General features: G+C 58.0%; 1 protein-coding gene across 2 annotated transcripts in view; it reads right to left on the bottom strand.

Moving 5' to 3' along the window:
- The window catches only part of ANO1 (anoctamin 1), a 174,233-nt gene extending 148,512 nt beyond the window's left edge, over positions 1-25,721 (bottom strand). Inside the window, exon 1 of one of the 2 annotated variants that reach the window (XM_066252273.1) lies at positions 25,564-25,721. In XM_066252273.1, the coding sequence (XP_066108370.1) occupies positions 25,564-25,597 (34 nt within the window). In that variant the 5' untranslated portion in view covers positions 25,598-25,721. Of the gene's footprint in view, positions 1-8,887; positions 9,095-25,563 lie in introns of those variants that run through there. The other variant, XM_066252272.1, reaches the window with a different exon arrangement.
- Between the last annotated feature and the right edge of the window lie 1,772 nt (positions 25,722-27,493).

The following is a 27,493-nucleotide window of genomic DNA, read 5'->3' as shown; positions in this document are numbered from 1 at the left end:
TGTGGACCCTAACTCTTTATTTGAGAGATGGGAGGAAAAGCAGGGTATTTAAAAAAAGAACAGAGTTCAGTGTACAACGTGAGGCGGCCCCGGCATGCTTTGGGGGGCCACCCGCACTCCCCTGGTGGGGACAGCAAATGCATGCAGCTAACCTGCCTGGTCCCCTCCCCACGAGAAAAGAACTGTGATGAAAGCACACATTTAAACCCGGTGGGAGGCTCCACTCGCCAGCCCCCTCCCAGGGAGGACAGGGCCCAGGAGGAGCCTCGTTTGAGGGCGATGAACCCCTCCTGCCTCTCAGCACGTGGGCGTGGGCCGCTCCCTGAGCTCCCAGCCTTCCCGAAGCTCTCTGCCTTTTCCAGGCTGACGGCCTCTAAACGCAAGCTGGGCGTCAGCCGTCATCCGCTAAAGAGACGGCCGTGTCTTCAAAGGCGGCACTAGACTGATCATGAAGGTTGGTCCCCGACGTAGCCTCCTGAAGGGACTGTCACAGGTGACCACCCTTCCACGCCAACCTCCTCGTTGGATCAGGGAGGAGGAGAACGCGGTCCTGTCTCTGCCACCACACCGCTGTGTGTGACCTCAGGAATGTCACTCATCCCTCCCCCCCAGCCCCAGTCTCCTTCTGCCACCTGAAGGCTGGGCTTCGCCTTCTCAAATTCAGGGGTCTCTGGAGGAAATACGGAACACACAGTCGCCTCTTTAAGGGCAGAAAAGCACCTGCTCCAGTGAATAGTTATTAAAAACCAGTAACCACTGTTTCCAGACTCCCTTTGACGCGGAAGCCGGACAGTCCCCCTGCCCGCCGGGCAGGCTGAGGCCAGTGGAGGCCAAGACTTCAGCCATCTCTCCGCGGAACACTTCCAAGCACCCTGGGCCTCGAGCCGAGTCAGAGTTTTCAATCGTCTTCTCCGTCAGCTACGCTTTAATTTATAATCACACTCTCACGCGCACACGCGCTTGCGCACACACACACACTGCCAGTAGCTACGGAATGCTGAGGTTACAATATTCCTTACGGAACAGCCTGCGTACGTGCGACTCGGCCTGTTCAGCTCAGCCAGGATGCTTTTATAAGTTGACAGCGCTGATCGGAAACCTTCCGGGGCCCGTAAAATAAATCTTCAAGAACTGCAGACGCCAGCGTTCAAAAGAGAAACAAGGAACTGACCACGGGGGGTGGGGGAGCTGACAGCTCGCCTGAGCCAGGTGAGCAAGGTCCCCGTCCCAGGGTGAGTCACCCAGGGCGTGCGCCCGGCCTGACGGGATGGGAGGAGAAGGACGCCTCGCCCCCCCGGGGTCCTCCCCGAGCTCACAACGCCAGGCTGATCATGACCAAAAAAAAAAAAAAAAAAAAGAAAAGTTTCAATTAAGGACATCCCACAAAAAGACTGCACAGGCCTCCTCAAAACTGCCAAGGTCATCAAAAACAGAGAGAGAAATGTCACAACCCAGAGGAGGCTCAAGAGACGTGAGCACCGAGTGGGACGTGATGTCCCGGACGGGGAACCAGGACAGAAGAGAGGACATTAGGAAAAAGCCAGGGGAATCTGCATACAGGACAGGCTTTGGCTCAGTGGTCCCCAACCCCCGGGCCGCGGACCGGTACCGGTCCATGGGCCATTTGGTACCGGTCTGCAGAGAAAGAATAAATAACTTACATTATTTCAATTTTATTTATATTTAAGTCTGAACTATGTTTTATTTTTTAAAAATGACCAGATTCCCTCTGTAACATCCGTCTAAGACTCACTCTTGACGCTTGTCTCGGTCACGTGATACATTTATCCGTCCCATCCTAAAGGCCGGTCCGTGAAAATATTTTCTGACATTAAACCGGTCCGTGGCCCGAAAAAGGTTGGGGACCACTGCTTTAGCTGATACTGCTGTGTCCGTCCGTCCGTGGGACAAGGTTCCCCATGGCTGAGACGTCCCTGACGAGAGACTGGTCCGCGGTACTTGGGAACTCTCTGTACTACCGTGGTAAGGATCCTGTGAATCCGAAACTGCTCTAACAGAGAAAGTTTACTTTAACAAACACAGAGTAACGATGGTGGCAGTTACCCAGTTATAACTGGCTGGGAGTGAACCCTGTTCACCCTGCCGGCTGCTCCCACCGGCACCGACCCGGGAGGAAGCAGCCGGAACCACCTCTCAGGTCTTCAACGCAACATCCAACACCAACTGGCTGATTGTTAAAATGTATCATGCAAAATGAAGAAAGTAGTTCGGGGCTGTTTTTTTTTTCTTTTATGTGACCACATCACCCCAAATCAGTCCTGTGAATGACAATTTTTAATCTATCTAAGTAATCTATATTTATAAAGAAAGATTATGTCTTATACAAAGTCATTATCTAGAGATCTATTTACTCCATCCATCTGTGAAAGACATGGAAAGCTTTTCCTGCTATACCAATATCCAAAATGAAGTATTTTCACCTAAAAGCACGTCTTTCTCCTAGAGCACACAAATGAAATACAGCGAGCGGCGTCTTTAACTCCTGGGAGGTTTTTCAAGAACACCGTGAAAGGGTTTCCTGAGCCCTGGTGAGTGACACTGAGAGAGAGGGAATCGGAGAGACAGAGAACCCCACCTGTGAGGCCGGGAGGCCACCGTGGGGGCCGGGGTGGGGGCGGCGACACGGGCGGCCAGTGCGGAGGAGGCAACCGTGAAGGACAGACCCAGGGCGCAGATTTGAGAAAGGCGCAAGGGACTGCCCCCCCGCCCCGCGCGCCAGACACGGGGTGGGATGCGGGGGCGCAGCCAAATGCAGAGTCCACGGCGTTTGCAGCCCGTGGCTCCCACGGGCATGGGTGCAGGCTGGGTCTGAGCCTCCTCGCCCCGAGAACACAGCCAGCACTAGGACCAGAGCACCCCAAACTCCAGCACGGGTCACCGCCGGGGCCCACCGCCCGTGTGCGGACTCCAGACCTGCTCCAGTCCCTGCGGCTTGCCGCCCAGGAAGCGCCATGTGTGTGGTAAAAATCACGGCGCCGTCACACGCCTCCGCCCTACAGCACCTTCCTCCCATAGCCCCGTTTCTGCGCAAGCGGTGTGTTCAGACTTCTGCACTAAAGTGCCCCGTCAACGCATTAAAAAAATCATTACACACCCGAGGTCGTCGTGGGCACAAGTCGTTCCGGCCGAGGGAAAGGATTAAACCTTAGGTGTCAAGGGTAATGTTTGCACACCACGCCCAAGAGTAAACAGGGGTGCAACGGGCAGCTCCCAGCGGCAGGCTGACCCATGCACCGGGCTGTGACCGGACCTCCCAGCCTGGAGGATTCAGTTGTGTGTGGGAACCCAGGGCTCAGCCCAGTCTCGGTGAAAGGTCCAGAGGGGAGCAAAGTGTCCCCTGGGCTGGGTTACAGGCCCAGTGTCCGTCTGCTGCACATGAGGGACCAGCCATGTCTACCTAATGGCCACGTGAGCTCTGTCAAAAGGGTTTCTGAGGGTTAGAAGGTTTTTAATACTTCATTAAACATCATGAAGACCCCGGCACTTGTGCCAGTGCTGACGACTGAGGGCTGTGACGGACACTGAGTGGGAAATGACCGCCAGGCCAACCTCTCCTGAGCCACCGGGCTCCCTGCTGGGTTCCTGAAGCAGCAAGCCCCCCCAGCCCAGGACCAGGACGGACTTCTCCTTGGAGAGCTAGGGAGGCAGTAGCTGAGTTGAGGTAGGAGGGAATAATCCAAGGACCCAGTTCTAGTCCTCAGCTGACTGTCCTCTGGTCTAAGTGTCAAGGTCTCCCTGGTACAGCCGGCAAGCCCCGTCCACCCCAACTGACTGACAGGGCACTCTTGGCTGTGTAAGCATGGGCATGTTACCTGTTCTCACTGTGCCTTGGTTTCCTCACCTGTCAAAAGGGGCTCATAATACTAACACATGAATGGGTATTAAAGGGTGTGACAAATGTAAAGGGCTTGCAACAGTACCATCATCCAACCATCCATCTGTTATCCATTCATCCGTCCATCATCCATCCACCCATCCATCATCCATCTATCCATTCACCCATCCATCCACCCATCCATCCACCCATCCATCCATCTATCCATCCATCATCCATTCATCCATCCAACCATCCATCCATCCATCCATCCATCCACCCATCCATCCATCCATCATCCATTCATCTATCCATCCATCCATCCACCCACTCATCCATCCATCCACTCATCCATCCATCATCCATCCATCATCCATCCATCATCCACTCACCCATCCAACCATCCATCCATCTATCATCCACTCACCCATCTATCATCCATCTATCCATCCATCCATCCATCCATCCATCTATCCATTCATCCATCTATCCATTCATCCATCTATCCATCCACTCATCCATTCATCCATCCATTCATGCATGCATGCATGCATGCATCCATCATCCACTCACCCATCCATCATCCATCCATCCACCCACCCACCCACCCACCCACCCATCTACCCATCCTTTCATTCATCTATTCATCCACCCATCCAATCACCCACTAAGCCCCACCATGCTAGGCCCTGTGCTCGGGCTAGAGAAATGAGTCCATCAAGGGAGGCCGGCATGATGGATGCAGTTAACAGGGACCTAATCTGTTGTGTCCTTCAAGGAAGTGACGGCTGAGCCGGCACATCAATAGCTCAAAGGTGAGGAAGTGGGTCACGGCCTTGGCACACCGAACTCTCTTAGCCAGAATCAGGAAACTTCCACACTGTAAATCACAGCATAAATCTATGTAGGCTGTAAACTTCATGAGAGCAGGGTCTGTGGCTGCCCTGCATCTCCAGCTCCTGACGCTGTAACTGGCCCAGGGAAGGAGACGCATCACCACCTGTTCAAGTTGAATTGAACGGGGCATCACAGTGCAGTGGAACCGGACAGCCAGCTCAATTTGTCACACCGCAGCACAGAAGAGAATGCGTCATATGTGAGTACGTCAAAGGACATTGTCAAGAAAGTGAAAAGACGACCTAAAGGGGGCAAGGAGAGACTTGCAAATCATATAACTGGTAAGAGTTTACTATCCAGAATATATAAAGAGCTCCTACAATTCAACAACAAAAAAGACAAACCAACCATAAAACGTGGGCAAAGGAGTTAAATCGATGTACAAAGAAGATATACAACCAGCCCATAAGCACATGCAAGGAGGCTCAACATCACGGGTTGTTAGGCAAATATAAATCAAAGCCACAATAAGATACAATTGGATAGCGCTAGGATGGCTGCAATTAAAAAAAAAGACGCTCACACACACACAAAATAACAAGTGTTGGTTAGGACGAGGAGAAGTCGGAGCACTGGTACCAACTGGGAACTGGGAGCAGTGGGAACGCAGAGGGGTGCAGCCACGGTGGAGACAGTTTGGTGACCGTGAGACTAGAGCTATGACCCAGCGACTCCACTTCTGCGTGCATCCCCCCAAAAGAACTGAAAGCAGGGACTCAAACAGACACTTGCATGCAAATGGTCACTGCGGCATCATGAACAATTGCCAAAAGGTGGAACAGACAGTTGAGTGAATAAGCAAAAGGTGGGCCCTCCCTACAAGGGAATATTACTCGGCCTTGAAAAAGGAACGGCGTTTTGATGCCCGCTATGCCTCGAAGAGACGCAAAGGATAACACACCAGGCACAGACGGACAAATACGGTGTGATTCCACTCCTGCGAAGTATCCCGAACGGTTAAATTCACAGAGACAGAAAGCAGAAGAGGGGTTACCGGAGGCTGGGGGTAGGTAGGGGAGGGAGATGGGGCTGTTGCTTAATGGGTCCAAAGTTTCTGTTTGGGAGGATAAGAGAAAGTTTTAGAAACAGGTGGCGGTGGTGGTTTCATAACACCGTGGATGGACTGAACGCCACTGAATTGTACACGGCTGTTTCCAACAGCCGGTCCAGCGGAAGTTTCGGGCTGGCCCGCAAAAGAGTTAACCACCCTGATGTTGTATGAAGATCCTCTGTTGTACACGTATGAGCGATTAAAATGTCATGCTATTTATTTAACCTTGATTTAAAATAACAGGAACAAACAAACAAACAAATAAAAAACCTGGAAAAGCAGCCCCTCACCTACCCCCACCCAAGCAAGCCTGTTTGTCCACTGCAATCCCGAAATCTCGGCCCTGCCTCCGACACCTCTCTGACTCTGAGACCCCATGTCCAGTGACTTCCGACACACACAGAACCGGACCTCCGCCTCTCCCCACACCCGTGTGTGCAGCATCTCACACCCGGATTATTGCAGGGGCCTCTGACGCAGCCTCTGCCCGTGTCTGCTCAGCCTGTTCTCTGCGGAGCAGCCGGAGGGATTCTGCTCAAACCCGAATCAGCTCCCGGCTCGCCCTGCTCCAGACCCCTCCACCAGCTCCTGCCTCAGCCAGCCCAGGTGAGGGGCTTTGTATTGGCTATTTCCTCTGCCCAGAATGCCCTTCCCCTGCTTCCTCCAGATGGGATCCCTGGCTACCTTATTTAGAATTGCCCCTGGCCTGACCGGGTGGTGGCGCAGTGGATTGAGCGTCAGACTGGGACGTGGAGGACCCAGGTTCGAAACCCTGAGGTCGCCAGCTTGAGCTCAGGCTCAACAGCTTGAGCATGGGGTCGCTGGCTTGAGCGTGGGGTCGTAGACATGACCCCATGGTCGCTGGCTTGAGCCCAAAGATCGCTGGCTCAAAGCCCAAGATCATTGGCTTGAGCCCAAGGTCATTGGCTTGAGCAAGGGGTCGTCACTCACTCAGCTGGAGCCCCCTGGTCAAGGCACATATGAGAAAGCAATCAATGAACAACTAAGGAGCTGCAAAGAAGAATTGATGCTTCTCATCTCTCCCTTTCTGTCTGTCCAGCCCTATCTGTCCTTCTGTCTCTGTCAGAAAAAAAAAAGAAAAAAAAAGAATCGCCCCTGTTCCTGTTCAACTTTTCTTCATGAGACACCTTGCTAAGCCAGCAGAGTAGGTATTTAATTAGGTACTTTTGATGGTCAAGAAAGCTTCAGGAGGGCCACGCCTTTGCCTGCTCTGTCCCCTTCTGTGTCCCACGCCCTGAGGACGCAGTGCCAGGCGCCCAGCCAGCCCAGCACTGTCGAACAGGGGCATGAAAGATTGGGGAGAGAGAGAGGGCTCTTCTGTCTCCACTGAGAGGGCAGAATAACGGCCCGCTCGGGCTTCAGGTCCGGCCTCCGCCACTTGTCAGCTGTGTGACCATGAGTAGCCACTTTGTGCCTTCTTCCCTCATTCGGAAAGGGGGCGACAGCGGGGCCCTCCGCGCAGAGTAAGTGAGGACCACGCGTGAGAACTCGCACACACCCACTCAGCGAGTTAGCTATCTGCACTCTGCCTCCCTCCTTCCCTTCCTCTTTTCTTTTTCTCTTCCCTCCCTCCCTCCCTGCCCAGGAGGAGGCCACCGGTGTAGAGACCCATGAGGGACATCCCCACAGGGTTTTGCGGGATGTGCAGGAGCAGGAGAGGCGGTGGAATGGCTTCCTCTGCCTGCCCTTGGAGGAGGAGGTGCAGACTGTGGGCTTGCGAGCAAACAGCTTCTAAATAAATAATGAGGGAGCCAGGGAGGACGCCCGACTGGGAGGTGACAGGTGTGACAATCGATGGCGCAGGCAAGTCAGAATGAGCCGGTCCTAGGACACGGTGCAGAGCGTCAGATGCGGTGTGACCACACATCTGGGTCCCGTGAAACCGGGCTTATTTTGAGGAAGCCTCGCGAGAGCAGGGGACACTTGGGCCAGGGCCTCGGGCTGACCTCTTAAGCCGATGCCTTCCCTCCTGCACCCAGCTCCTGCCTCCCGCTCGCCCCCCGCCCCCCCCTGCTGGCGGGACCCTCTCTCTTCCTCCTGGACCCTTAATTGGATGAGTACCTAGTGTCACTTCTAGAAGAAAGCCAAATTGGGCTGTTGAAGAAGCAGGCATCCGGATTAAGTTTCCCCTTGGAAATCAAAACGGAGGGGGAGCCGGTGGTGGCGGGGAGGAGAGAGGGAGCGAGACAGAATCAAAAGGAGAGCTTCCCAGGCTATAGTTAGCAGCTCTGGCGGGAGGTGGCACGCTGATTGTAGGGCACAGACTCCTAACCAGGGCGCTCCGGGAGGGTGGAACTCCGCTGTGGAATTTCAAGAACACGCGTGCGTGCGGCGGCAGCCCCTTGTTACAGACACACTCGCTCCCAGGTTTATTCAATAACCTCTGAACTGCGGTGGGTGGGGGGTAGGAGGGGAATCATCCAGGAAGCATTGCTTGGGTCATTTATTTTAAAAATTATTGGTATAAAAATATCCAGGGTTGTGATTTATGGGCAGGGAGAGGCCCAGGAAGTGAGGGAGTCCCCCCCCTCCCAGCTGGTCCCAGCCTCATCCCCCCCACCCCCCCACCCCGCCAAGTTCGTCTGCAGTTTCCATTATGACTTCAAATCATAGTAGTTACTTTATATTGCAAATAAATCTCCAGAATAGCATGGAAATATTGTGTGTATTAATAGCGTCTGTAAAAACATCCGAAATCCTCCCATCTGCCCGGCGGAGGACGCTACACAGCTTGGGGGTGCTCTCCTGGGACCGGAAACCTCCAGGCAGCCCAGCAGTGCCCCCTCCCCAGGGGCGCAGCTGCCCCCACCCCCACCCCCTGCCCAGCCCGCGACCTGACAGCCCTCCGTCCGTCTGTGGGTGCCCCCAGTGACCTGTGGCCGACAAAGTATCCCCTTCACCCAAGAGCAGCGCGGGAATGGTCCCCGCCAAGGAGACTGAAGTCCCAGTCTCCCGCCCCTCCTGCGCCCAGAAGTCCCCAGAAAGCCTCCATCCCCGGGCGTCCCCGACGTCGCTGCTGTTCAGAGACCCTCGCCACCGCCTTCCACCCCATTCGCCGCCCCCGCGCCGCCCTGTATACTCACGGGCTGCAGGGTCTTCCTTGGAGGACAGCCCCTCGAGGCCGATGTCGCCCTCCAACATGGCTCGGCTTGCTGCCCGGGTCCGGTGCGCCGGACGCACGGGTTCCAGGAGAGGGGTAACTTCGTCTTCGAGGGCTCTGAAGGCCGAGGTCCGAACCCAGATGGTCAGAAGACAGTCCCCCTCCTCCTCTGCAGACGCAGGATGCGAAGCCGCGCGCGCGCGCCGGAGCCAAAGTTGGCCGCCCTGGTGCACCGCGCGCCACTCCTCCCCCTCGGCTTTTTGGGCTGGGGGTCCCGGGCCAGCCTCCCGCCCCTGGGGGCTACCTGCGGACACCGCCCTCGCCCCGCCCCGAGCGCAAATCAACTCCCTGGCGGTCACCAGGCCACGGAGCGAGCGAGAGCGAGCCAGCCAGCTAGCGAGCGCACGGGACGCTGGAGACAAGTCGCCGCGCTCGGCCCGCGGGTCCGGCCCGCCCCCCGCCTCCCCTCCGCGGGCGCGTCTCCACCGGCTCTGGACCGGCTTATCAGCCGCAGCGGACAGTGGGGCCCAGAGCGGCGGTGCGCGGCGCGCCCCCAGCCCGGCCCCCCGGGAAGGATGCCCACTGGGGGAAGGGCGGGAGCAACGACCCAACCCTAAGAGACGCGCACAGCGTGGGGTGATTCCGTGGGTGGCCCATAAAGCGTCAGTGAGCACACTTGCCCGAGGCGGCGGGACCCTAGCACGTGCTCTCTCAGACCAGAGGAGGTGAAGCCCTGGCTTGGCAAGGAGAGCTGGAGGTCACAGGGCAAGTGCGGCCTGAACTTGAACCGGGCTTAGTAAGAACTGGAACCTGGGTAAAGGAGAACTGCCCCCCCCCCCCCCAATATAGGAGAAAGATCCAGTTCTGTGAGGACTCCAGTTAAGTGAGGCTGGAAGAGCTGGGCCAGGGGGGCTTTGACCCACATCCTACCACCAGCGCTGGGCTGGGAGCCGGAGGGGCCACACTCCAGCCCCGTCCATGTCTGGAGGGCCAGGCTGGGACAGGTCAGCATCCTTCCTGGCAGTGGAGATGCAGGCACCAAAAAAGCTGAGAGCCACAGGAAGGCCCCTCCCGGGTCTGCCCAAGCCTCACACTCACAACACCCCAAGGAAATGCTCAGCAGAACTACCTCCGACAAACCGCTAGGCCGCCCCCAACCACCACACAGGGGCGGCGGGACAAGGGCAGCCCGCACGACCTTTCGAAAGGTCCTCTGACACTTTTTGCACCACGAGGAGCTAGGCTGGTGCTGGGAGCTCTCCTGTACCAGCGACTGCTGAGTCACCTGCCCAGTTAACTTGCCACAAGCCACCAGTTTTGGCTGGCCCCTCGTTATGACAGACCCAGCCACCTTGTGGGGGCGGGCCACGTCCCTGTGAAAAGCATCTATGCATCGTGGTGGCGGCGGCGGTGGTGGTGGTGCGGGGTGGGGGTGGGGTGCCCACGCGCCCTGGTCCACGCAGGCCTGCTGGGATTGGTACCATGTGCCCTGCTCTGGGTGGGTGGAAACTCTCCCGGTAGCAGCAAAACCACAAAGAAATGTCTCCAGTCTAGAACATGTCCGGCCCCCACCCCACGTGCTGTGTACAGAGTCCAGCGCCCTTCCTCCCAGGTCAGGCAGAAAGGGGACCTGCCATTGGCTTTGGTATTTGTCCCCGTTCAGTCTGGAACTAAGGAATGGGGGGACAAGGCACCAGGTGGGTCTTCTTATCCTCCGTGGAGGGAGGCTCCCCTGTGAGAGTCTGCCAGGAAGCCCCGCGGCGTGGGCCGAGCCTCCCACACACCTGTCCCCAGGTCGGGAGGACAGAGCGTGCCCTTGCTGGGGCCGTGTGAAGTGCACACAGCCAGTCCTCCCAACCCAAACCACTGTTGGGAGGAATCGAGAATAAAACACTCATTTTTCTTGGAAGGGCCCGATGGCCAACGTGATACATTAGCAATAGCTCCGTTGTGTAAATACACCGAGAAAATTTTAGAATTCTAACCCCTGGAATGACGAACTATAAACCGAAAAGGCTCAGGGGGAAAAAAATGTAAATACGTCCCGGGGGCTATTTTTAACCACCATTGTTTACCTTTCTGGGCCAGGGATGGGCTATTGTACATTTAGCCAGCTTAAAAAAATAAAAGAAAAAGAAAAAAAAAAAGCACATTATTTTAATGCATTATGATTAGCAGAAATATGTTAAACAGTCGTGAACAGAGGTTGATTCATTCTGAGTGACGCCATTTTCTTCTTTTCATTTGCTTGGCCCTGATTGAGTCGCATTCTGATAAAAAAACAAACAAACAAACCCAAAACAACACACGAACAAACGAACCTTTCAGCCTGAGTCCAACATATGCAAAAGAGCCCATCAGTCCGTCCATCGTAGAGCGAGGACCACGTAAGCAGTTCTCTCCTTCTATTCAGTTTAGGAAGATATTTTAGTAAATACCCGAACCAGCTTTTTCTTTTTTTTACAAAGATTGGTTTGGGCTGCTATTTTGGTAAACATTGCCGGGTGAGAAGGACGCCAGTCTGGGGAGAGATGGGACTCCCGCGTGGTCTGAGCGGGGACCGCGCTGCCCCGGCAGGAAACGGAACCCCCGGGCCCCCCGGCCCCTGCTCAGGGAGCCCCACGAGGCCGCCAGGAACAAGCCGCGTGTGCCAGGAAGATGTTTATGTCCGAGGCAGACTGGGGCAAGGGGACTGGCGCAGGAAGGTGGCACGCCTGTCACCACAGCCACCACCGTCATTACCGTCCACAGCAATCACGCCACACAATGCATATAATCATAGAAAATGGTTTCCCTTTTTGGGGAGGCGGTGACGGAGCAGGAGAAGGCCTGCGCTTCGGCCCTGGACTTGGTCACGGTTTTAAAATAGGCTCTTCAGGGGGTGGCTCGGCCCCCGCTGTGGGGTGGGGGTTCAGCCCGGCCTGATCACACACCGGCGTCTTGTAGAAACTCTGAACTTGCATGTGACTCAGGACTGCCAGCCACAGTCCCCGAGTCCCCACGGCTCCCCGCAGCTGCTCAGAGCCCAGAGCCCAGAGCCGAGAGGCCAGGCCCGGCTCAATAAGCAGAAGGTCACCGAGACGAAACTACCCCCTCTGCAGCCCCGTCAGTGCGGCCCCTGCAGTAACCCGGCCCCTGCAGTAACCCAGCCCCTCGGATAAACCAGGAGGTGCTCACAGTGTCCCCTACACCCTGTCCCCATTGTCACTCGTCCCCAGCCAGGAACAGGGTCACAGGTCATTTCAACACTGACGTCTTGCAGTCTCAGGAAGTCTGGCTTCACCTCGGCCCGGTTCTTTGAGCACCTGGCGTGCGGGTAGGGCCCCGACTCCGGGCTGGCAGGGGGTGGGGTGCAAATGAACCAGATGTCCCCCCACAGAACCGGCACACAGCTTGGGGAGATCAGGCAGGTGGTGGAGTTAAGGTCGGGGCCCCACAGGGAAACAGACAGCGGCTGGAACCCCGCCGTGGACAGGTTTCTCCCGGGGACCCCAGTTTGTGTGGCTGTGCGGAGGGCCTTGCCTGGGGCTGCCTCTCGGGGGGGGGGGGTTGCAAAACGGGAAGGAGAAGCTTCCCGCCCAGAGCGCGGCTCTCGCAGGCACCGGACTGGAGGGCGCCCCGCTTACTATGCGTGTTGTCCTCAGGTCAGCTGCGCGGTGCAGCCTGGGTGGACGCTGAGACCCAGGGAGCGGCTTGGGGCGGGCAGTGGCCCCTGACCTGGGGGCCGTCAGGGGATGGGTGGGTTTCTCTGGGTTGAGGGTGGCTTTTGGGCAGAGGCGGGGACAAGGCGTGGAGGAGGGGGCAGTGGGGGGGGAGCACGCCAGCCTGGGAGGTGTGGGGTGCAGGGTGCAGTGAGTGGTAAGTCGGAAGGCCGGGTCTGAGCAGATCCCGGGCCTGGGCAGCTGACCCCTGAGCAGGGCTGGAAAACATTTTTAAAAAATTGTATCTAGCCCTGGCCGGTTGGCTCAGCGGTAGAGCGTCGGTCTGGCGTGCGGGGGACCCGGGTTTGATTCCCGGCCAGGGCACATAGGAGAAGCACCCATTTGCTTCTCCACCCCCCCTCCTTCCTCTCTGTCTCTCTCTTCCCCTCCCGCAGCCAAGGCTCCATTGGAGCAGAGATGGCCCGGGGGCTGGGGATGGCTCCTTGGCCTCTGCTCCAGGCGCTAGAGTGGCTGTGGTCGCGGCAGAGCGATGCCCCGGAGGGGCAGAGCATCGCCCCCTGGTGGGCAGAGCATCACCCCTGGTGGGCGTGCCAGGTGGATCCCGGTTGGGCGCATGCGGGAGTCTGTCTGACTGTCTCTCCCCGTTTCCAGCTTCAGAAAAATACAAAAAAAAAAAAAAAAAAAAAAAATTGTATCCAGGCGCAAGTCATGTAACATGAAACTATGCATTGTAAAGTAACAATGTGACGGCTTTAGGACATTCACGGGGTGTGCCACCATAGCCACTGTCTAGTCCCAGAACCTCTGCCTCATCGCGGAGGAAAACCCCACGCCGCATGGAGTCAGTCCCCCTCCCCTCCCCCCGCCCCCACTGGCCTCCAGCCGCCCATCTGCTTCCTGTCTCTGCGGATTTATGTGTTCTGGACATTTCGTATAAACGGGGCCATACAATGTATGGTCCTCTGTGCACTGATTCTCTCACTGTGCTCCCTCCCCCTCCCCCCGCAGTTTATACTGCTCTTGACCTTCCCCTACGTGGGAGCCTGTATCAGGCTGAGTAATATTATGTAGCGTGGCTATGCGATAGTTCTTTACCCATTTATCCTTTGGTGAGCATTTGGGCTGTTTCCAAGGGGCGCCATCACGGAGCATGGCTGGGGTGATGGCCCGAGGGTCCCTGGCAAGGCTGGGCAGAGGACACCGTGGCTGGGCCAGGCAGACTGCGAGGGGGACGAGCGGGGGGACGGAGATGGGGAAGCAGGCAGGGAGCTGGGGAGCACCGGCACAGCCTTCCCACAGCTAGACACGCGAGGCAGCCGCTCTCGGCTGCCACAGGGGCTCCTAAGTAGGTCACAGGTGATGGAGTGAGCCGGCCCCTCCTCCCCGCACAGAGGCGGACGACCTGCTTCATCTCCCTGGACGTCACCCGCAGAGGGGCCCGTGGACCAGGTCAGCTGCTTGCCTGGGCTTCCCCGTTGGAGCCTGTTTGTTTAACGGGCCGTTAGGCGGTCCTTCCTGTGTGCTGGGTCCTGTCCCAAGCGCTTCATGACCTCTGCTCTCTGCCGTTTGTGCTGGTGTCATTCCCACGTGACAGAGAAGGAAACTGAGGCTCAGAGAGGCAAAACCACGTGCCCGAGGTCACCCGGCAGTCAGCGTGGGCGCCAGGACTGAGGCCCAGGCAGCCTGGCTCCACGGTCTCAGCCTGTGTGTGACCTTCCCCAAACACCAGCCATCCAAGTGCCACCTCCCCGGTCAGAGCCTCGGCTGTGATCCTCCTGGGCTGGGAGTGGCTTCTTATTTTTCTTTGACCTGGCTCACTTTTTCAAACATTTTTAAAAAATTTTTTTGGTTATTTCTAGTCTTTAACAATGTGGTAAAAGAGAAATGACACAAAACGTACCGTTGTAACCATTTCCAGGCGCACCGCCCCGTGGCACCGAAGTCCGTTCGCGCTGTTGGGCAGACGTCATTTATCCACGGGACTGTCTCACCTCCCAAACCGCGAGGGTCCCCAGGACACACTGGCTCCCCGGCCCTCCCCCGGCCCCCGCTGCCTGCTGCCCGCCTTTCCGGCTCTGACTCGGTCTCCCCCGGGGGCCCAGGCGACTGGAATCACACACGCTTTGGCCAAGTCTGGCGTTTTTCAGGAAGCCCAGAGCCCTCAGGTTCATCCATGTGGCAGTGAGTTTCAGAATTCCCTTTTTCTTTTTCTTTTTAAAAGGGCTCATTGACCTTCCTTTTGAAAGAACCCGATATTGTTATCGGAAATGGAAAGTTAGATTGGGCCCGTAAACAGACGGTGACAGTTTAGTCGAGCACAATAAAAATACAGCAACGTTCATTTTCTACCTGGGTGTCCTGCCTGGGGGCGGGCCCTGAGCCCGGATGGATGAGTGACAGACCTCCTGACCCCAGGCCGAGGCTTTGCCCTCGACATACCCCAAGAGTCTGCAAGAGCCTGGGAAGCTGACTGCCTGCCCTCTTACTACGTGCGGCCACCCCCACTTGTTGGCTAAGACCCCGTGCCCCTGACGTGGGCTCCCTTTGCCCTAACGCGTGTTTACAGAATGCCAGGGTCTGGGGGGCGGCATTGGGGGAAATACCCAAAACAGCAAGGGTCCCTTCCGCGCACCACGCAGGTTCCGCGAGGTGACACTGCGGCCCCGTCACCTTTGCTGTCTTCCCTTTCAGATGCAGGAGAGCCGCTGCAGGCTGGTCGATTTGGGATGAAATATTCACGCTATATTAATTTTATCCGTTACATCAACCATGTGAGAAATGGGTTATTATTCCCACTCCCATCTGTGGACACTGCCACCCAGACAGGGCGAATGGCTTGCCCAAGTCCACACTGCTTCTAAGTGGCAGAACCAGGAGTCAAATCCAAGGGGCGACTGATTCTAGAACTTTCTAGCCAACCCTGGAACCCCTCCCCCCACGCCGTCCCAACCTCTTTTTTGTTTCTCTAGGGTCGGAATCAGCGTGGTTGGACCAGCTCATTCAGCTGTAACGCATTATTACAGGAACAATAGGAAGGCTATAGAAACAACAGGGGGAAAAAAAATCCCATCTTGCCTGACCAGGCGGTGGCGCAGTGGATAGAGCGTTGGACTGGGATGCAGAGGACGCAGGTTTGAAACACCTAGGTTGCTGGCTTGAGTGCGCGGCCTCACCGGCTTGAGCATGGGATCATAGACATGACCGCATGGTCTCTGGTTTGAGCCAAGGACGCTGGCTTGAGCAAGGGGTCACTTGCTCTGCTGTAGCCTCCCCCCCCCCCCCCCGTCAAGGCACATACGAGAAAGCAATCAATGAGCAACTAAGGAGACTAAGGAGCTGCAACAAAGAACTGATGCTTCTCATCTCTCTCCCTTCCTGTCAGTCAGTCTGTCTGTCTCTCTGTCTCTGCCACACACACACACACACACACAGATCCCATCTCTTGTCTTTGTGGTTGGCCATGTTTGAGATCCGGGCTCAGGGCTCCTTGGTGTCTCCTCAGCCTTCCGCCTGTCTGTTTGCAGGACGAAGGCGCTGGGCCCGCGGTCTTCCGGGAATGACTAACATCTCGTGGCCTGTGTGCCCTTCCGGACTGCCCAGATGGCTTGAGTTTTCGGAATTAAAGGAACTCTAATTAATGGTGCAAATATTTACACTCAAAGCTTCATCAAAGAAAACACAGCCTGTTGGTTTTTTTTGTTGTTGTTTCTTCTTTTTTTCTCAGAGTAAATAACACCGATGCCCAAGCTCTTGGCAATAAACCAGAGGCGAGATGACTGACTCTAGATAAGTTTTAAAGCTATCTGTGGGTGGTGGGTTTCCACAGACAGTCCCTTCTATAATTTGACACACCTGGCGGGGTGCCTCCCCCCCCCTGCCCTCCACCAAAGGCCGAAGCTTTTTCTATTCAGCCTTCTCCACTGAGACACCAGGCTTCCTTCAGGAGTCGATGATGAAATCCCTCCCCAGAGAAGAAGGATCGCTTCACAGGCATTTATTTACAAATAAGACAATCGCAGTCTGTAATCGCCCGGGGCGATCTGCTTCTCAAGACTGGGCCTTTGTGCGGCTGCTGCGCCAACGAAAACCTAAGACACGACCGACCGACTGACCAGAGGGGCTTAGCCCTGAGAACCGGTGGGAGGAGGCAAGCCTCGGTGTCACTCGGGGAACTGTCCCTCAGGGGAGCAGTTCTGTCCTAAATGCTTCGCTTACCCTCACCGTCAGTGTGGGTGGGTGGTGTGACGGTTCCCAGGGAAAGAGAACATGGGGTCAGGCTGCTCTCGGGGACGCCCGCTGCCCGCCTCCTCTGCTCCCAGGGCCCTCAGCAGGGCCCTCAGCAGGGCTGCTCGAGTGTCCCTCACAGAGTGTCCCCCGGGAAGCACATGCAGCCGCGTCAGGCGAGGTCCGTGCACAGACCGTCCTCGCCAGCGCGATGGTGCGTTTCCCAGACGCTGGGCGGAAATCTGAGAGGGGAGGGCGGAACTCGACCCCGTTTATCTCCAAAGGGCTGGGAGCCGCCAGGACGCTGTGCCTGAGGTGCCCTGGGCGTGGGGTGCACAAAGCCGCAGTCATCTAGGGGTGGGTGGGTGGGGTCCAGCCTGACCAGGAGTAGGCGTCCTTTGTCCTCCAAAAGCAGAGGGTGAGTCACGTCCCCAGGCCACCCTCTGCCCCATTTATGATACATTTGATTGAAGAAAACCTCACACTCAGAGAGCGTGCGGGCTGGCCTGCTACTCGGGTCCGCTGTGACGGTGACACAGGCCATGGCGTGGCCCCTTGTGGAAGGGTGACCCTGCCACCCACCCACCGGGCTCACATCAGAAGCGGTCAGCCCTCCTGCCTCACTAAAGCACGTAGGCGGCCTTGCTGGGTAAGGGCAGACCTGAACTCCAGGCCGCGCTCGGCTTAGAGTGGGAGGCTGTGGGCAGGACCACCCACCCACGGTCTCGTCTTGGGCTTGGGACAGTGGCCGACTGTGGGCAGCACGCTCCCCGGGTCTGTATCTGTGGTCTTGGACTGTTGTGTCGTTTTGGGGGTTGAATGACCTCTTCCAGCCTCTTCTGCGCTCACAGGCAGGACCCACCAGTGCCAGGGTTGTTTGACAGGTCTGGTAGCCGTCAGAGCTGTGTTCTGGTCCCCTCTTTTCGCTTCCACCAAAGGGATTTAGTGCCATTTTGGGCGGCGTCCCCCTCTGGACGATGCGTCCTGTCATACTCCGAGAAGCAGGGGAGGGTGGGGGAAGGGAATGGGACTGCCTGGGCCCCCGTCCTGGCTGTGCGGCTCACCGTGGCACCCTTCCCCGGCCCTCCCACATTCATCCTAGCGCAGGGGGCACCCATCCGAGGGGCAATGAGTGTGAAGTGAACCCCTGTGGGGGCACCTGGCCCAGGGCTGTGTGAGCCCCCACACATCTGAGTTGTTGTGAGCTCATCCTGGTGTGCACCGCTCAGGGTGGGGCCGCCAACAGCCGGCTCCCTCCCATTGGGTTTGAATGAGTCAGCGCAGCTGCTGTAACAAATACCACAGGCGGGCGGCTTAAACCACACACATTTCTGTCCCCATCCAGGAGGCTAGAAGTCTGAGATCCAGGTGCCAGCTGGGCTGGTTCCTCCCGAGGCCTCTCTCCTGGGCGTGTAGATGGTCATACTCTCCCTGGGTCCCCACAGGGCCATTTCTCTGTGTGTGTCTGTGTCCTGAGCTCCTCTTCTTATAAGGACACCAGTCCCATTGGGTCAGGACCATCTTAGTGACCTCCTTTTATCCTAACCACCTCTTTAAAGACCCCGTCTCCAAATACGGTCACATTGGAGGTGCTGGGGGTTAAGATACCAACATGGGAATTTGGGGGACTAGGTTTGGCCGTAACAGGCTTTAAGGACAGGATGACTTCAGAGGCCGGGGTCCGGTCAGGTGGAGCTGACGAGGGGTGGGGAGGCACCAGCCCCCCCCCCAGCAGCACTGGGAGCCGACCCCCAAGGGCAAGGGGAGAGGACGGGGTGGGGCAGGGCCGGAGGGCTGGGCGGACGAGACGGCCGCCTGGTGGGGGCTGCGGCTTCAGGAGAGGGAGCGTGTCCAGGCTTCAGAGGGTGGGAGGGCCACGTGGACGCAGCCCTGCGCAGAGCGGAGCGGGGTGGCGGGGCCTGGGCCGCGGAGGCTCCAGCACGGTGTCTGAGCACTTGACCTCAGCTGTGTGCACAGCTCGACGAACAAACAAACCCGAGCAAACTAAAACAAACAACCGGTCAGCGGCCCGGGTCCTGCCGGCCAGGAGGGCTCCAACGAACCGTTCTGAAACAGCCAGCCGCCCACCTGGTAGAGGCCGCCGCCGCCTCGCCGGCTCGCGGAAGGACACGGTTGGTTCCGGGACCGGGGAGGCCGTTTGGGCAGGTTGTCCAGGAGCGCGGGGCCCAGAGCCGCAGCCCACGTGGGCACGACGGCCTCACAGAGGTGCTTCTGCGCGTTTCCGAGGAGCCGAAATCACCCACAAGTCTGTGTGCCACAGGAGCCCCGCTTGCCCCGACAGGGGGATCGTGGGTCTGCCCCCAGGGGCAGCTCCCTCAGCTCAAGGTCCTCACTTCCAGCTTCTCAAACAGAGCCCGCGGCTCTCACGGACCCCACAGGAGGCGGGCCTGCAGGACCCCGCAGGGAGGGTGGGGTGGGCTTTGGTCATTTGGGGCAGGGGGCTGCCCAGCACCTAACTGCCCTCCCTATTGGAGGACCCCCAGGTGAAACATGGGTGGGGTTGGGGCCCACTCCTATGTAAGCGGGTGGGAAATCCTCCCCTTCCATCTCCCTGGCAACTGGGCCCGGGCCATGCGACCCAGGCGTGGCCGACCAGCCGCACCCGTGAGTGGCTCAGCCTCTGGACCAGAGAGGGCGGTGCTGGGATTCTCTGAGGACAGCGTGGCACTGTCCGGCGGCTGTGGCAGCCGCGCACGTGTGGCACTGTCCGGCGGCTGTGGCAGCCGCGCGCGATGGCGAGGCGTCCTGCTGCGACACGGAGGGTGGGGCGCCTGTCCTTCCTGCTCACGGCTCTCCTGGGGTGCCTTCATCGCTGCCTCTCCTGGCCTTTCTTCCATCATGTCCTTTTCCAGATCGGCAGCCAGGCTGGGTGGGGCTCTGTGACTCACGTCTGGGGATTCTGACCCCACAGAAGTCGAAGTCTGCATTCACGCCCGGAAGCCCGGGGGTCTCCAGCACTGTCCTTCTGAGGGACCGGTGTGGTCTCGTTTCGGGGTAGACACGGGGTCACACAGTGGCTCTTGTTGTTGCCTCCTAGACTTGGGTGGTGGGGCGCTCAGCGACAACGTGGGGGGGAGTGCATCGGGCCCAGGAGCACGGGTGGTCCCACGCGCTGGCCTCACTCCCACCAGCCCTCAGCCAGCTCGGCCATCTTTTCCTGTCTGTGCCTCAGTTCCCTGATCTGTGAAATGGGGATCCACTACTGTGAGCTCCCCCCGCCCCCACCCCCAGCCCCCTCAGGGACAGCAAGCAAGCGAAACAGCAGAAACACGGTGTCCTGCCCACAGCAACCGGGCAGTAAAACGATGGCATCCTAGTTAACCATCTTGTTTCCGGAACCTTCTTGTCTCCGTGTCTCCTTTTCCAGACACGCCTCCAAATAATTTTATTCTGCGAGGACTAGTCAGGGGGTTAGTCGGCTACCTGAACGCCCTTTAGAGCAAGATGGAGTCTCAACGCCCACGCTCCGGTGGAACGCCACGTGACGTCTGCCGCCCGAGAGCAACCCCCTGGCGTGGCCAAGTCAGAGAGTTAAACGCCTGTTCCCTCTCGCACAGCGTCTCGAAGGACCGATGGGAACTGTTCAGGAACGCGGAAGACCTCCTTCCAGGCAGTGACTATTGATCGGGCACCTCCTGTTGCTCTGACACAGGCCTGGGTGCCGAGCGTACAGGGCTTTGAAAAGTCTTTGCGGCTTTTTGGAAATGATATTCTTAAGCAGGAGAAAGGAAATAAGCAAATAATATCGCACTTGAGGGCGAGGGGGTTTTGAAGAAATGTGAAGCCAGGGGAAGGGAGAGAGAAAGACAAGATCCCGTAGACACGGGCCAAGGAAAGGATGTTCGCACGGAGGTCTGGGTCAGTCGGGAGCGAGTCCTGCAGGCGTCTCAGGAAGGAAGGACATTCCGGGCCCAGGGAACAGCCGTGCAAAGGTCCTGAGGGCAGCTGGCTGGGCTGTGACTTTTACAACACGCTTCACTGTCATAGGAATGTGGGTGCGGAGGAAGGACACAGAATCCGCCTGGATTTACGAACACACGTCCTCAGGCGCAATCCCAGGTACATATTGATACAGCCTATTTACATAGAAACGTCTTATCACAATACGGTGCGAAAGTGACCCAGAAAATCCAACCGGTCACGCGTTGTTTTCCGGTGCCAGGGAGGTGACACATACGTTGTTCATGGCCACATTTTACAGTCCCCCCCAGGGGAGGAGAAACGCACGAATATGTAAGGCACGCCCAGGAAAGGCGCTAGCTCAGCTGTCTGTCTGTGAGGCGGTTGTCACAGAACTGTCTCGGTGCCAGCTGCCTGTACCTTTGCAGGAGCAATCACAGTTTTCTGGGACTGAAAAACAATGCATCCAAACGACTACGTACCCACCTAAAAGAAGAAAAAAAAATCTAAGCACGCACGACTCGCTGTGTGCGTCTGAGACAGAGATCAGGGTGACATTTCTGATCACAGCCTAGTCGTCCAAGACCCCAGCGGTGTCTCTGAACTCACCACCGCTTTTCTTCTCAGTGGAGTCTTTTATCTGAAGCAGAGGCGTTGAGAACCGACAGATGAGAAGCCCATGCTCAGAAGGGGGAGAAGAAACCCTGATTAATTGATAACCTGTCGGCCCCAAGACTGAAAATTGTCCTGAACCCGTGTCACCGACGGCCAGTTGCTACCCCCCACCACCAATATTTATTCTCTGCCTTTTTCTTCCTTTTTCCTTCGTAAACGAACGCCTAGTTTTTAGCGGCACGCATGTGACTACCCAGAACAAAGACCGCATCCCTGGCCGCCCCTGCAGCTTGGCGTGGCCGCGGGACTCAGGTCAGACCAGTGGAAATGAGTGAAAGTGTGTGGGCAGCGTCCAGGGAGGGCGAGTGCTCTTCTTTGCCTTTTCTCTTTCCTGCGCCGGAATGCCTATGTGATGGCTTGAGCTGAAGCAGCCGTTTTGGGGCTGTGAGGCACATGCCTTTGCAGAGCCTGGCAGAGCAGTCTGAGGGAAGGCACCCTGGGTCTCAGCTGACTTTGGGAAGGCTTCTACCAGCCCTGGAATCCTGAAATGCCCACCATTAGACTTCTCTTATATGAGAGATAATTACTTCCACCTTTTAGAAGAGAGTTTGTTTTTTGTCTCTTGTTGCTGAAACAAACACAGGCCTTCCCCGAGTCTCCTCTCCCTGCAATGCGGCTATTAATTCAGCTCCCTCGTGATGCTAGAGATGAAGAAACAGCCCCCAGGGAGGGGGTGTGCCCTGTCCGAGGTCACAGAGTCCTCCTATATAAACATTTAACTTCAGACCTGCGTGAAATGATTGCTGAAGCCATCAGCCCCTGCCTCCAGTGTGCGGGCTCAGACGGAGGCTCCGAGAGCCTTTCCCGACAGGATGTTTCCACGGGGACCCCAGTCAATGAGGCTGGTGACGCTTTGAAGGCCTTGGCCGCTGCAGCTGTTGTGCCCCACCCTCCCCGGGCAGACAGGCGGCAGGGCCCGGGTCTGCAAACCCGTGCGTGGCTCGGAGGAAACGCTTCCCTGGAGAACCAGCTCTGGGGCGGATGGACGTACTACTGCCCATCGCACTCCGGTCAAGCTTCTGATGCGTCACCTCACTCACTCGTCTGTCTACCTCTCCTGCCTCCTCACAAGGGCCCTTCCTCTGATCGAGGAGGACAGACAGAATTCATCCTGCCTCGTGCCTGCCTTGGGGGGGGGTCTCACGGAGCTCCAAGCTGCCTCCTCCTCTCCCTTGAGAGCCCTCCCAGCGGCCTAGCCTCTGGGCGAGGAGAGGCCAAGTTCGCAGCGGAGTCGGATGCTCAGGGCTCCCTTCTACAGAGGACACGGAGGCCGCAGCCAGAGAGAGGCCCTTCCCAGCTCCGCCGTCCGAGAGTGAGCGCCAGCAGGGGAGAGGCTGCCCTGCGCAGCCTGTCCTTCCAGGAGAGGTGGGGACAAACCTGCTTCACAGAACAGGAGGCGGAGACCTGCGAGGTTGATCTGCCCCGGGTCCCAGCAGCCAGGCAGTGTCGGCACCGGGGTCCAGCCCGACCTCGGACCAGAGCCCGAGATCTCCCTCTCGTCCTTCCCAGCCTCCGCCCTGGGAGGAAGTCATCACGTGTGCCCCTGGAAGGGAAACCCCCTGCCAGGGGTCCCCTCACGGTCCTTGCAGCCCTTGCTGTCCCTCAGCTATTCAACATCCTGCAGGCAAGCCCATTTCCATTCAGCCAGCAGTCACGGGGGAGAGGCTCCTACCAACCTTATTTATACTGGGGTGTGATTGACTGATACGTGTCTAACTGTTTCCCTTCAGAGACACCGGCATTATAATCGAGGGCTCTGAGGGCCTAGAGCTCAGTATCAAAGAAGTAAAGACTGAAGGATGAGCTTCCAATAATGTAACAAGGGGTCTCTTCAGGGGACCCTCCCTTCCCACGCTGCCAGGAGGAAGGTACTTAATCCGGGTCAGAAGTCCACGGGCTGTGCAGTTAGCATAGGAGTGTCACTCACTGTGCAGCTCCTGGCCGGAAGTCCCGCCCAGGAAGTGCTCCTGGGAGAGGTGGATGCTGGGGGTGTCTGATGTCCGTGCTTGCCCCGTCCAGAGGCAGGTGGTGTGGACACTGCATCCCAGCCCTTCCCTGGCAGGAACCCAGCGGCAGGCTCTCTCCCCTGCCTTCTTCACCCTCTCAATGAAACCGCTCATGTGTTTGCCGTAAGATTTGACATTTTCCAGAGAATTCCGAGCCGCCCCCCACCCCCACCCCCAGCATGTGCATCAGGCTGGTCCCTCCCACCTGATGCCACCAGATCTCTCGCTGACCGGCCGAGGGCCACCGAGGAGGAAGGCGGTGCTTGGACAAACTCAGTTGTACGGGTCTTAAAACTTTGGCAAAAACCTTGTTGCTATTTGAGGGCTCCTCTGTAAACATGGGATTGCTCAATTCTCATTCCTCCTCCCTCTGTCTTGACTCTCAGGCACTTTTCGGAACAAACCAAAAATAAAAATTAATCCTTTTCCAGCGAATTCATTCATTTTTGCAAATCCTCACTCTGTACCCTTCTGCCCTCTGAACTTGTTTCCCAAAGGAGGCCAGAGGGCTCCAGAGGTGGGGGTCATTCCCAGGGGGCTGTTCCAGCTTCGGCCATGGAAGTCTCTGGGAAGGCCACTACCCCGCGACTCTGACCTCTGACCTCTGACCTCTCGGGGGGAGCGCAGAGTCAGGGCCGCCTCCTGCCTACAGGAGAGGACGACGCCCCAGCTCCTGTCCTGGAGTCCCCTCTAACGGGCTGGGGGGGGGGACGGTCAGCGTCCTCATTCATTCATTCTCTCACAGACGGAGTGATGTCATTCATTCATTTCCTCATCAGAGGATGGGGGGGCTGGGGGGGCAGACCAAGTCAAGTCTCAGACTTGGATTTGATGGCTGAATTTCCATGAGACAAGAGCAGGGCTTTGTTTTGGGGGGAAAGAGCCCTCTGCCCTCCCTGCCCCCAAAGCGTCCCCAGCTGGCCCCTGATGCCAGGAGGGCGCACGGAGCGCCCCGCCCCCCTTTCCAAGCCAAGTCCCCTGGCGAAGGACCCAAAGCAGGGGGCTAACGGCCGGAGACCAGAGCGTGGTGTTCCCTCTCTGGGCTTGGCAGTCCTCGTCCACCTGGGGGGGGGGGGTGTGTGTGTGACCGACCCCACCTATCTCGCCAGGCAGGCCGGAACTGCTCAGAGCCCATTACTCGGAACAGAATCTGCTTGTCCTGCCGGCCCGGAGCCGGGGGCAAGCTTCCCTGGGCTCCCCAGTGAGAAAGAAGGGGGGCTGAGACCAGGCCCCATTTCTAAAGTCTTAGTACCCCCTTCACAGTGCCCCCTCTTGCTAAACGGGGTGGCTTAGTGGTCACAAGAGAAGGCCCTGGAGAGAGACAGTCACTCACAGCCCTGCCACCAGCAGCTGTGTGACCCTCGGTGGGGGGCGGGGTGACTTCATCGCTCCCGGCCTCAGCTTTACCCTCCCTTACGCGAGATCGGATCGTACTTAGAGAACCAGGCCCTGGGACCGCAGCCCCTCATCACAGCTCAAGTGTTCCCTCCCCCCCCAGAGTCCTTTGGGGTGGACGCTATTATTGGCCCCATTTCATTGCTGAGCAAACCGAGGTACAGAGAGGAGAAGCAACCCCTTTTAGCCGGCCCCGTTGGGAAACAAGAGGTGGGGGTCTAACATGGGGTCTGGCCCCAAAGCCCATGACCTCATAGGGCCCCCGGGAGGCTTGAATGCATTGCTGCCTGCAGGCTCTCCTGGATGTCTGGTTCACGGCGCTCAATGCAGGCGATAGGACGGTTCTCAATGGAGGGAGGGGCGTGTGCCTTCCACTGGCAGTGGGTGATGTCTGGAGACATTGCTGGGTTGTCACAACAGAGGGAGGGGAGGGTACTATTGGCCTCCAGTGGCTAGAGTCCACTCTGCTGCTAAACCCTTGCAGTGCACAGAGCGACCCCCCCACCACAGAAATACTCCAGCCCCACGGGTCAACAGCACTGAGGCTGAGGAGCCCTGCGTTGGGATCTCGAAGGCACCTTGTATTAATGTACACACCGTACACTGCGCACCCCCGAGGGAACTTACCGCAGCCGGGCTGGTCTGCGTGCCCCTGGGTCCTCCCTGCACCCTCCCAGGGTCCCGGAGAGCAGCCCTGGCCGGGCCAGGCTGGGCTGGCGGCTGCGGGTGGGCGGTGCTCCCCGGCCCCCACCCCCTGGACCCCGCGCTCTCCTTACTCTCCAGCAGAGGGTCCAGTACTGTCTCCTCCATTTGAGCACCTCCTCCTGGGCCCTGGCCCCCCGGGGTGGGCGCTGGGTTCCTGCGGCGGGTCCTGCAGCAGCAGGTTGGACTCCGGGGCTGCAGGACACCTCGGTGTCGGAATCTTGGGCGAAGTGGCGGAGGCCACTCCCGAGGGCGAGCGGAGTTTGCAAAATGAGTCGATGGGGCGACAGGGTTCACAGCCAGGTGTCACACCCGGGTTAATTATTAACGCACAGCTCGGACACTTCCCCGGGGACACCTGCGTGGTGTCTGCCAACCTTAGCCGTGGTCCCATGCAACCCCCCTCCCAGGGCCCGGCTTAGAGCCTTGTTATCTGTAGAAGGGGAGGGTCAGTCAGAGCCCAGGGACCCTCTCTCCCAATACCCACAGAGCTTCCACCTGAGAGGTCAGGGTCATTGGAGGAGAGCGGTCCCATTTGGCAGCCGGCACTGCCCCCCCTGTCCGGTGATGGGGCCCTTCAGATTGCTTTGCTGTCCTTTCCTAAGTGCCTCTTCTGTTCCCCAGGCTGTGCCAGGCACTCGACCGATGGCATCTCCTTGGCTGTTCTCACCGACCCTGCAGATGAAGGGTTGTGTACCCACATCGCCACGGGCGATGGGGGTGAGGCCCATGCAAGGCACCCTGCAGTGGCAGGTCTGGTTAACGGCAAAGAAGAAAAAGAGCAAATCATTTCTTCTCTTGGGGGTGGGCGGGGGGCGTCTCTGTTTTCTCAGCTGGCAGGTGAGCTGGCTCACAGTAGTGTGCGGGGCCGAAGGCAGAAAAAGTGCTGAGCACAGGTCTCTGAGCACACGGTGATCAATACATGCTTTGGCTTTTCACGCCACCGGGTCACGTCTCCAGGCCAAGGATGCTCGCCCGCGGGTGCCGGCCCACAGCTGCCGTTGGGTGAATGGCTGCGGTCAGGTGACTTGGCCAGAGCCACAGGGCAAGGCAGTCTCAAGGCAGGTGGGTCTGACTCCCAGTTAAACAGAGATGCCTTCCGGGCCCTGAGATATTATTCATTACGGGCAAAGTGAATCACACTTCCTCTGGGCGGGCAGGTCTGACAGCGGCCGTCCCGGGGCGTGGGGCGTGGCCCCGGGACTCCATCCACACGGGCTCCCGGCCAGCGGGCCTGCCTGACAAGCCTCCGCCGGTACTGCCCTGGCCGGGGCCACCGTGTGGCCGCTGGGCTGCCACCTGGTTGGAGGAGGGGCGTGAGGGTGTGGACCCTTAAGGGTGGTGGCTGGGTGAGGGGACGTGGAGGGACCTTCCCTGGTGGGTTTGGAGGAAGCTCTGAGGGGCGGGGGTATGTCTGGGGTGCAGCGCAGAAAAACTGAGGACAGATTGCTGTTGGCTTCCTCGGGGGTCAAGCGTTTCATGGTCAAGCCGGTCCTGGCTCCCTGGGGCGCCGCAGACCCATCGTGCACGGCCTTGGGTGGGATTCGAGGGTGGGGTGGGGGGACCCTCAGAGGCTGCCATAGGGGAGATGTCACCATACGTTCACGTCGGTTATGTACCCATTTATTCATTCATTCAGTTGGTCTTTAACCATTCACTCATTCATCAGTTATTCATTCTCCCCTCCAGGAGACACGGCCTGAGCACCCTGAGGTCCAGAAGGAGGCTGTGCAGCAGAGAGCAGAGATGAAACCAGCTGGTTCCTGGTGTCCAGCAGTGAACGGGGACAGTGTGAAGGGTGTGGTGGAGGGGAAAGGCGGGTGGATTCCTCCACTCAGGACCGAGGCTCTCCCGTGGTCTGTCTCGTGAGAGCCGGCCCCCATCCTGGGTTCCCAACGTGGCCACACAGACAGCGCCCGGTCCTGCGAACCCCACGAACCCCGCGGCGTCTGCATCAACGTCTCAGCCGCGGGTGGGGTTAGCCCACACGCAGGGCGCACATGC

Source organism: Saccopteryx bilineata, chromosome 1 (assembly GCF_036850765.1).
Source record: "Saccopteryx bilineata isolate mSacBil1 chromosome 1, mSacBil1_pri_phased_curated, whole genome shotgun sequence".
Classification (NCBI taxonomy): domain Eukaryota; kingdom Metazoa; phylum Chordata; class Mammalia; order Chiroptera; family Emballonuridae; genus Saccopteryx; species Saccopteryx bilineata.
Note: the sequence above shows the minus strand (reverse complement) of the source record. Positions and strands in the feature narration are given on the sequence as shown.